The sequence below is a fragment of the Mustela lutreola genome, chromosome 10 (assembly GCF_030435805.1).
Source record: "Mustela lutreola isolate mMusLut2 chromosome 10, mMusLut2.pri, whole genome shotgun sequence".
In the NCBI taxonomy this organism is placed as follows: Eukaryota; Metazoa; Chordata; class Mammalia; order Carnivora; family Mustelidae; genus Mustela; species Mustela lutreola.
The window spans coordinates 64858048-64869196 of record NC_081299.1 but is presented as its reverse complement, the minus strand read 5'-3'; the positions used below and the strand labels follow the sequence as shown (position 1 = coordinate 64869196).

Below are 11149 nucleotides of genomic sequence, written 5' to 3'. Positions count from 1 at the left end.
ATCTTAAAAAAAAATACCTGTTATCTTCTGTCTGGAAGCAAATGTTATTTTGAGTTGAACTCTCAACTAAAACACATAAAAAAAAGTCAATTCAACCGTTTAACAACTTAACCAGGAAAAAAAAAAAAAGGAGGTGCCTTATCCACTTGCCTGAAAAACAAAGTTTCAAAGAAAAAGAAAACAAAAACAGTGAAATAGTACTTGGCAAATGCAGGGGAGCTCCAGTTAAAATGGCTTCTGGGTTTTGTATTTTTGAAATATAGTTTTCTAATTTTAGATAGGGAAGGAGATTTAGCTCAGCTTTTCCACAGCTCATAAATGATGAGGCTATCAATAGAACTATGAACCCAAAGGAAGTTTATTGGGCTTTAATTTTCCGGCATGCCCAATGTAGTTTGTTGACATATATATTTTTTAAAGTTTATTTATTTATAAAGTAATCTCTATAATACTGAAGGTGGGGCTCAAACTCACAACCCCAAGATCAGGAATCGCCTTGCTCTTCCGACTGAGCCAGCCACAAGCCCCTTATGACAATGTTGACAGCATTTATTAAACACTGCTCAGTGCCTGACAAAGGCAGTAATGAGCAAAAAGTTACAAAGTCCCAGCCTTTATGGATCTCACGTTCTTGGTGGCAGGAGACTGACAAAGACTGGAAGTGTTAACTGTTAAGTAGATAGATATAGATCTTCTCCATATATATATATATGAAGAAAGAGAGCAGTGGTGAAAGCATGCTCATTTGAATACAGTGGTCTGGAAACCTCAGATGTTGACCTTGGAGAAGGGAGCTGAAGTACGCATTGAACACCAACGAGTTAAGAGATCTGAAGAGTTGTAGTCAAAGGCAACAGCAAGCTGAAAGTCTTGAACTGGACAGAGCCTGCGCGTTGGAAGGAACAGCCACAAAGCCCAAGAGGTGAGCTAAGGGGTCGTGTGGCTGGAGATGAAGTAAGCAGGAGCACAGAGTTGAGACCACACCGCTAAGGGAGCTAGCGTGTACACATTTTTCAAGGGGCCACAAAAGGCAGGATGGAGCTGTCTTCCAAACAGCTACAGCGACGCCTTTCCTCTACAAAAGCAATGAAGGGCCAAGTAAAGACTATTATTGCAGAGGATGAACCGGGTCCTGCCCTCAGAAGACCAGCCATCGTGCAGAGCGAGGGCCCGCCGCGGACCTCGGCGGATCCCAGGCCAACGGCTCTGCACAGGCCGCGGTTACCAGCAGGCGGTGTAGTGAGCGCGCCTGCAGCCGCCGCCGCCCGCCCGTCCCAGCGAGAGAGGAGGGGACCGGAAGGAGCCGCTGGTGCTGCGGGAAGTGGCAGGAGCGGGAGGCGGGGACCCACCTGGAAGCGCCGCGGCGCCGCTGTCGAGCTTCCTGCGGCGGCCACCCCAGCAAGTGCCGTGGCGGGGGTAGAGAGCGGCCACGGCGGCGGCGCCTCCCCGAGTGGCCCGCGGCGCTCTGCGCCGCGCGAAAGGTGAGAACTCGCTCGAGGCACGTGGTGGGGGCCAGACACGGGGCAGGGAGAATGGAGGAGGAGGGAGCCCGGGGCACCATCGGCTTTGGGACCCGGATTTAGAGCCGAATGCCGGGAGGGGGTGGGTTGGAGGCGGCGGCGGCGTCGGCAGCGACGGCGAAGCCCCCACGTGGGGTGGGGGTGCGCGCGCACGTGTGCGCGGGCGATAGGGGGGCGGGGAGGGCTCTAGGGTGGACGGCCAGCGCGCGCTCGCTTAGTAGCGGCCCACGTGACGGGCACGCCGAGAATGTGCCTCCACGTGACAGGCTGGGAAGCTGGTTGAGGCAGAGGGATGTTGTGTCTGTGTGGTAGAACCATAGTCACTGAGGTTTTAGGGTTTTCTACCGCTTTTCTTCTCTAGTAGGGGGGATAGATTAGAAATAAAAGGCGGAAAAGACTTTCTGCTATTTCCCTGTTCTACACGTTCTCCAATCCGTTAATGAAGCACTTTTCAAGTTCCGAAATGCCGATTTCCCAGTACCGCCATGTTGGTTCTAGAGGAAACTCGCGAGATGCTAGTGGGTTTGTATCGCGAGATCTCTCGATTCTCGCGGGACCTTGTTGGCAGAGCAGTTGTCCTGGATGGCGAAGCGTTGGGTTCCGGGGGCCTGGGACCCGCAACTCTTTCTACAAGGCAAGTTGTTAGGGAGGGGCCGGGGGCGAGTGCCTCTTGGTGCCGGGAGACGTGCTAGGTTAGCTTCCTTTAGTCTTGAAGGGACTACATTGCCCCATTGAGGCGACACGGTCCTCCTCCCCACCCCCCTGCGGGCGCTCCGCCACCTGCAGAAGCGTCTGCAACGCTCAGCCCCCGCTCCTTTTCCCCTCAGCGCAGTGATAGTTCCAACCCCGTCCCACTCCCTTGGAAGTCCAGAGCCGTTCTCGCGCAGTCGTGACGATTCCATTGGATACCGTTGGTCTTACTTTCAAACGTTCATGTCAGTTTTCCCCCTTGTTGCCATTTTCTAAAGAATTCCAGACCTGTTAACCATTCTGTCGCTTGTTTCTGCTGCTGTACCTTTCTCCACTGACCATTCTCAGACGCTTAAAACTAAGCGCCTTCTATTTTTTTTTTCCCCCCCTCTCTGGGCTTCATTTACTCCCACTTACTTGGTCATTGATAACTTCCTCCTGACGCTGACTCACTTTGTATTTACAGTAACTTTTTGGCAGTATTGGAAGGAGCCCTTTCTATCTCTGACAATACCTGTTGTCAGAATAAAATCGTTCTTGTAATCTTTGTGCGTGCCTGTTAACTCATAATTGTCGATGATTCTGATTACTGTGTTACGAGGTTGCCGTCTTTGATGTTCAAGGATGGTTGTTTTGGGTCACGTGTTGAGGTAGTAGTGAAATGTTTTAAGTCAAAATTTTAGTTAAAACTAAACTTCTCTTAATAAACTTTGGTATCAGAGTTTGTTTTTTCTTTAAATGAGTTTGACACGAAATTAATTTTTCTTCAACTTCCTATGTCTTATCGGAAATCAATTTGCAGTGTATCTCTCTTTCGTATTCTTGAGCAGTCTTTGGATTTATTTAGTATTCGCAGTGGGAAGTTAATTACAAAGCTAATCAGATAACTAGGTAATCCACTCATTTTTTTTTAAAACTAAGAAAGTGTTATTTGCCTTTACATTTAATATAGAGAAGTATATAGAGGATGCTCCCTGTTACACTCCGCCAAGTTGCCTTAATCAGTCTTAAATCGCTCTAACCAATCTTAGCAGTAGCTGTGTTTTCTTCCCTTTTTTTTTTTTTTTAAGGGAAGAGGAGGAAGTGGAGTAGTGTTTTAAGATACACTATCACAACATTAGCAATCAGAAAAAAATTTTTCTACTCAACTAAATTTTTATTTAGTGATTTATGCCTGTTGACAAATATATGCACATTTGCTTTTTTTTTTTTTTTTTTTTTTTTTTTTTAAAGATTTTATTTATTTATTTGACAGAGAGAGATCACAAGTAGACAGAGAGGCAGGCAGAGAGAGAGAGAGAGGAGGAAGCAGGCTCCCCGCTGAGCAAAGAGCCCGATGTGGGGCTCGATCCCAGGACCCTGAGATCACAACCTGAGCCGAAGGCAGCGGCTTAACCCACTGAGCCACCCAGGCGCCCCCACATTTGCTTTTTTAAAAAGAAAATTCTTTGTACAGATTTTTTGGTTGTAACGGTTTTGTGAAAGTATCTTGAGGGATAGCATTGTTTTCGTCCTAGAGATTGTTTTATCCTAGCTTTGCACCAAAATAAAATCCATACAAAATAGGATTTAAAGAAAAAGGGATGTTATCAGTTGAACTTTATATTTTTATGATTAATATTTGTGTTACATGTTTATATTCATGCTTATATTTTGTGACACATTTTCTAAATTATAACCCACGTGTGTGTAGAGGAGTTTTCCAGAAGTTCTAAAAGTTAATCAGCTCAGTTAAATAGTTCTGACTGTGAAATTTAGTGAGCTTAACAGGAGAGTGGTAGGTATATCACCAGTTAATACAAACAAATGTACAATTTGGAAGTTGCTAAGCAGCATTTTGTGAGGTTTTGTTTTGTTTGTATTTTTTCCCCAAACCAGTGTTTATTAGTCACATGCACGTGACTTCAGTCTTCTTGGGCAATGTGGTTTTCTCTTATAATAGTTCATTCAAGTAGGAAAGTTGGAGAGTGAAAGAGTGTTGAGAGGTGTGATGTGGGAAGGAGGAAAAGCAGACAGTGGAATATGTAGTTCGATATTGAGATGGAATTGGAGAAGTTGCACAGAAAAGAGAGGATGTTGGAAGGTTGACAGAGCCATGGTCTAAGACTAGGCAGGTTTATTATGGTTGAAGGGCAATTTGAATTGGCCAAAATTTGGAATCTGTAATTTCAGGCAATTTTTTCATCTTAAAATGTTTCTTAAATGGTTTTCAGTTATCTCAGAAATTATCACTTGCTGTAAAAAGTCAGCAACTGAATTTGATATTTAATTGAAACTTTGTGAATTCTTCAGTTAGGTAAAGCTCTTGTTAAGTAACATTTGTTGAGTGCATTTTGTTATTTTTAGAAGTAGAAAATTGTGAAAATAACAGTGGACTCAAGGTCACAGTTCTGTAATGGCCTTTGCAAAGGTATCTACAAAGTTTTGCTTGGTAATTTGGCCTCAAGAGTTCCCGTGTGCCTCTGATCCTTGGGATAATGCATGTTTCTTACAACTTTGTTTTATAAACTGTTCTTGGAAGTGGATTTTGGGGATTACCAGTCTTTTAGAGACTACTACTTATCTGAGGTACTGGGTAGAAATACACTGAGAATATCTAAGGAGGAAGAGGCATGTATCTTACGTGATTTGAGTTTGCTTGAGTGAAACTTAAGTAAGCAAGAAACTTTATTTTCCCTTTTCTCAATTATTAACTGTCATAAAAGTGATCTGTGAGAGCTGATGAGCTTCAGTGATATGAGGAAATTAATGGCAGTGATAATACAGTATTGATCTGTCCTCACTTGGGTTTTTTTCTTGGGGTCTGAAACAATGCTCATTTCCATAGACCTATAAGTTTGTAAACTATACGGTGTGATAGCTGTGTTACATATTCGTTACATCAAGAATATAAATTTTTTTCTCACCTCTTGAACCAGAGTCCCAAGAGAGATTACAAGAAATTACTTGACCAGAAATGTCAGTGAAAACATGATGCAGGTGGTTTTTAAAAAAATCTTAATTTCATATGAAAAGTCAGTGTAGATTTAACTGCAAGGAATATTTGCTGGAAGACTTTGATATTTGCAGGAGTATTTAATATAGATGTGGCATACATTGTAGTACAAATTTCTGAGGCGAATACTCTGATAACCACTATAATTAGACTTTAAAAATACTGATCAGGGGCACCTGGGTGGCTCAGTGGGTTAAAGCCTCTGCCTTCAGCTCAGGTCATGATCTCAGGGTCCTGGGATCAAGCCCCGCATCGGGCTCTCTGCTCCACAGGGAGCCTGCTTCCTCCTCTCTCTCTGCCTGCCTCTCTGTCTACTGGTGATCTCTGTCTGTCAAATAAATAGATAAAATCTTTTAAGAAAAAAAAAAAATACTGATCAGTGAGTTATTTCCTGAAGTCCTAAGTGTTGACTTCTAACACAGTGGAAGTATAGATTTTTGCTATTTGTTTGAACTTGTCCTTCTCACCTCTTTTTGTTTTTTTTTTCTTTTCAGCTGTTCTTTCTCATTTAGGTAGATAATTTTTGTCTTGTCAGAGACAAGTTCGTTCAGTAACTTTTCCTGAGGAGACTATCAAACTATTCAGTTATTATTATTAGGAGCTCCATTGTAAGTTATAAAATCTTTTTTTTTTTTTTTTAAAGATTTTATTTATTTGACAGAGAGAGAGAGATCACATGCAGGCAGAGAGAGAGGGGGAAGCAGGCTCCCTGCTGAGCAGAGAGCCTGAATCAGGCTTTGATCCTAGGACGCTGAGATTGTGACCTGAGCAAAGGGCAGAAGCTTAACCCACCGAGCCACCCAGGAGTCCCTCCATTGTAAGTTATATTCAGTAATTGAAACCAACATTTTTTGAGTGTTGGTGATCTTAGCCATTTCAAACAGCAGGATTCCTGAGCCTTCAAAATTACTAATCAAGGGGCGCCTGGGTGGCTCAGTGGGTTAAGCCTCTGCCTTTGGCTCAGGTCATGATCTCAGGGTCCTGGGATCGAGCCCTGCATCGGGCTCTCTGCTCAGCGGAGGGCCTGCTTCCTCCTCTCTCTCTGCTTGCCTCTTTGCCTACTTGTGATCTCTCTCTCTGTCAAATAAATAAATAAAATATAAAAAAAAATAATAACTAATCAAATACCGTAAGCCTGTGGTCTTTCTTCAGAAACTCCTAAGTGGAGTAAAGAAGTTTTACAGCACCAACAGGATTAGTTATCTGATTTTTTAGCCCACAGATAAAAATCCATAGGATTGGCCATTGGAGTTAGGCACACTGACAGCTGAAATGTCATTTTATTTCAAGGAAAAAGGAAAAAGTTCTATTAAAAAAATAGAACTATAGAAGAGTAGTGTTTTAAGGCCATTGCATAGAAACATACAGTCCTATTACCATCAACTTCTGAGGGAATTACAATGTTACAGAGCAGTATGTAGTACATGGTGTTTCACGTGATGACCTTAATCATAAATAAACTTTTATTCTGTGTGTTGTGTTTGAGGAAGTAAGGAATTGGTATCTTTTTAAAGGATTGTTATGAGTAAATGTTTTCAAAGCTTTGTTAATGCTTTCAGTTTTCTGATAATTGACCTACAGAACTCCTCTGATGATATCAAATAAAAATGATGCTGTTGTGTATGGCATTTCCTTTGCTTTTATTTTATTGCTTTTATCGATTTCTTAAATTCCTTGTTTATTATTTCAAGGGATTACTGCCAGATAAGGCTCTGTTACATTTACTGTTTGATATCAGTGATGAACAGTTGTCTAAAGACTAGCACCTTTATTAATAAAGGAGTTTTCAAAGCAAATAATTAGAATTAGTCAATGCCAAGTTCGTATAATTCAGTTCTATAGTTTTGAACCTTGGTACTGAGTCTCCATCCTCAGCACTGATGAGTGTCCTGAGGTGAGAAATGTTTCATTGTGTAGTAGATTTTCTTTGTTGCCTTACTTGCCTTTTTTTAATATGTTAATTTAAACCATTTTCTCTTTTCATTGTTAGAGTAATGGTAGATAGTATTTAAGTATAAACTGTGTTGTCTGTGTGTTTTAGTGACTTTAATGGCTGACTTGAGAATTTTAAATCTGAGGAATTAATACAGCCATATTAACATTTTGGTATACTTCTTCCATGATTTTAAAAATACATCTTTTATATACTTGCAAATAAAATATTCAGTACCATGTTCTACTTTATAACCTAATGTTAGGTAACATTTTTCCATTCTCACAAGGAGTCTTCATAACCATAATTAGAAATGGTTGTATAATGTCCTATGTGTAGATGTATCATTACCCTGTTCTGATTTTTTGCATATATGAATAGCAGTGTGAAGAACATATATATATAATTTTCTGTATATGGTATTATCTTCTTGAATGTTGCCAACACCAGAAGTGATTTTTAGGTGTACTTTTAAAGGGTTTTGAAACATATCTGTCACCTTAATTTACCCAAAGGATCAATTTATGTTCATGTTGAAGTGGCTGTTGCTCTGTATATCGTTATTAAGTATTATAAAACTTCATGGGGTATAAGTCATACCACTTTTTTCTTAGATTACTACTGAGGTGAAATATTTTGATTGATAGATGTATTTCGTTTGCGAATTTAGGTAAACAATTTTGAAATTAATGTAATCAAGTCTTTTGACCTAATCTTGTTCTACTTTTGAACTTCTGAAATTCCTCCTCTGAAAGTGTAATAAATAAACAATACTGATTTAATACTGTCTCTCTTAGTTTTTCTAAATTATACTTAAATAAATTTAACTGTTTGCCTAATCTGGTATTGGTGTGAAGTGAGAATATAAATGTTTTCCTCCAAATTGGTAATTGTCTTAACTCTGTTAAATAATCCTGTATTTTCTCATTGTTTTGTGTTTCACTTTTACATTAAAATTTTTTTTTTACCTTACTTATTTTTACCCAAACCTTAAAAAATGTTAGTATTTTTTAGGTGATTTTTAAGGCACATCTACTGTCTATTGACCTAGTATCTTTTTATTGTGATATTTGTTTTCATATTGATTTTTAAGAGCACTTTACAAATTGAGGATAATAAAGCTCATTCTCTACAAAACAGTGTTTTATAATTCTTTTTCTTGGTCAGCCAAAATCAAAATTCTTTTCCTATACCACAGAATTTAGTAGGATTAAGTGAAGTAATTTCTTTCTCTTTCTCCCCCCCCCCTTTTTTTTTTTTTTAAAAGATTGAGTTTTTAAGCAATCTCCACATCCAGTTTGGGGCTCGAACTCACAACCCCGAGATCAAGAGTCATATGTTCTGTTGAACAAGCCAGCTAGGTGCCCCTCTCCTTCTTGAATGGACAAAATAAGAAACTACTTAAGAGTACAGTATTAGAGGGCACCTTGGTGGCTCAGTGGGTTTAGCCTCTGTCTTCGGCTCAGGTCATGATCCCAGCGTCCTTAGTTTGAGTCCCACATGGGGCTCTCCGCTTGGTGGGGAGCCTGCTTCCTCTTCTCTCTCTCTGCCTGCCTCTCTGCCTACTTGTGATCTCTCTCTGTTGAATAAATAAACAAAATCTTAAAAAAAAAAAAAGTACAGTATTAGAGAAATATTGTATATAAACACAGCTATAAAGAAAAACTATTGGTAGATTTTTGTAGAATTAGAAATAGACTGCTAAGATCAACAGTTTTAGGATTCCTTTATTAAATAGTGATACATAGTTTGACATCATATGCTTCTACTTAATGAAAAAGTGCTAATTGGCAGTCCTAGGACTCTAGTTACAGAATCTTAAAACCTTTCTTATTCAACTGTTAAGAACAGTAGTGTGGCACATGTACTGACATTTAATAATGAATAAGAAATTCCAGGTGAGCATTAGACCATCCATGTCAGTGAGAACACTTTCAATATTGAAAATTTATTGTTTATGAAGGGTTTTTTCTTTATTAAACAATTATTCAAGATCGTAAAATAATTTTTGAAAAAAGAGAAATATTTTTACTTATTTACATTTTAAAACTATGGAGGCTCCAAAGCTATTACTTTATTAAATAATGACTAACATTTTCTGTTGTTTACAGATTAGTATGATTACATTACTGCTAGAAAGAAAAACCAGATTAACTTTGTGAGTGTGAAATCACAATAAATATTTGAAAATAAATATTTGAAAAAAATCTGTGTCCTGTGCTTGGGGATCCAATAAAGAGAATTGCAGGTGAAGAACTTGATGGGGTAGAATTTCTTTCTTCCTTGCATTGGGTTGAGATTTAAAGGGATTGGAACATAATTTATACCTTTTAATACTACCAGAATTCTGCTTACTTTGTAAGGGATAGGTTGATTTTGCAAAATGGCACTGAAGTGGTCCAGGAAATAACAACTGCTAATTGTATTCTGGCAGTTATTTATACCTTTTTTACCTTTTTTAGTAGATTTTTTCTTTTCTTTTTTTTTTTAAACTTGGTTAGAAGCTTAAGGAATATATCCTGTAGTTCTTAAATACTTCTCCATTAGAAAGCAGATTTACTGTGTTTCATAAAGAAGGTGAAATAATGCTTTTTTTTAGCTTGACACTTACAGTGGGAGGTGCCAAGATTTTTTTATCCTGAGAAAGGTGTGTGTGTTTGTGAGGTTATCTGCTGATAGTCCTTAAGGAACTTTGTAATACTTCTGTATCTTAACTGTACTCACACCAAATCTGTAATTCTTTTTTTTTTTTTTTTTTAAAGATATTTATTTATTTGACAGAGAGAGAGAGATCACAGGTAGGAAGAGAGGCAGGCAGAGAGAGAGGAGGAAGCAGGCTCCCTGCTGAGCAGAGAGCCCGATGTGGGACTCGATCCCAGGACCCTGAGATCATGACCTGAGCCGAAGGCAGCGGCTTAACCCACTGAGCCACCCAGGCGCCCCAAATCTGTAATTCTTAATCTGAACTGTCTCCACTAAATAGAAATTTTTAATGTTTGTTTTTGCATAATGTTTCATTTTCTTAGGGAGAAATGTTCTTTATTTGCTCCCTGCTTTTAAAAAAATATAAATTTGAATACAGTGTAATACAGAAAGTTCTCATAAGTTTACAGTTCAGTAAATTTTCACAGTGTAAACATACCTTGGTAATCATTACTAAGAAGTAGAACATTATCAAAGTCTCAAACTGTCTTGTGTTGTATTGTCATGAACACTACCCCCTATCCCATGGGAAACCCATTATTTTGAAGTCTAGTACCATAGAATAATTTTGTCTATTTTTGAACTTTAACTTTGTTTATCAACATTATTGCATTTTTATGCTGCTTTAGAAGTCCTAGAATTCAGTGTAGTTTATACCCGGAGATCTCAGCACTTTGACTTAGGCGTCTGTTTTTCTTCTAGCGTTTATGATTTCAAGAACTCATAGAAGAGGACATCAAAGAGAAGCTTTACTTTCAGATTGTGTGGTAGACCCTTTTTGTGTTTTAGTATACTTGGGGCAAACAGGCTACTTTTAATTTCTGTCGTTGATTGGCCTACAACAGTACTCAGCCTTTTTCCCCCCTCAACTTAATCATTTTGTTTTGTACACTTTGGTACAGCATTCCTGACCAGCTAATGGCTTTTTGGACTTTCATCCTATGATTTGGCAGCTTTCTTTTCATTCTTTGCATTCCTTTCAAGCAGTGATTCCTATTCTGATTTTTATGACAGACACCCTATGGTATCCTCTGTTATTTTAAAGAATATGTTGAGCGTCCCTCCCCCCAAGAAAAAAGTCTTAGTTTGTTTAGGCCATTTTACTTTTAAGGTATTTATTTTATGTTTATGAAAAGTATAACATTGTGGTGTACACATTATAAAATCAAGTTATAGGCTACGAAAAATTGAGAATCAGCTAAAAGCTTTACCTAGTTTATATCCCCTTTCAGGCTGGCTTGAAATATAAGTACAACTTTGGTACAGAAATTCTCCATATTTTTTTTTCTACTCCTCCAGTTTCACTTA

General features: G+C 38.9%; 1 protein-coding gene across 5 annotated transcripts in view; it reads left to right on the top strand.

The window, feature by feature from the left end:
• The first annotated feature begins 1020 nt into the window (after positions 1-1020).
• ZZZ3 (zinc finger ZZ-type containing 3) overlaps positions 1021-11149 on the top strand; it is a 120327-nt gene continuing 110198 nt past the window's right edge. Inside the window, exon 1 of one of the 5 annotated variants that reach the window (XM_059137804.1) lies at positions 1021-1481. In XM_059137804.1, coding sequence (XP_058993787.1) covers positions 1036-1481 — 446 coding nt within the window. In that variant the 5' untranslated portion in view covers positions 1021-1035. Of the gene's footprint in view, positions 1482-1990; positions 2155-11149 lie in introns of those variants that run through there. The other 4 variants (XM_059137798.1, XM_059137801.1, XM_059137805.1 and 1 more) reach the window with 4 other exon arrangements.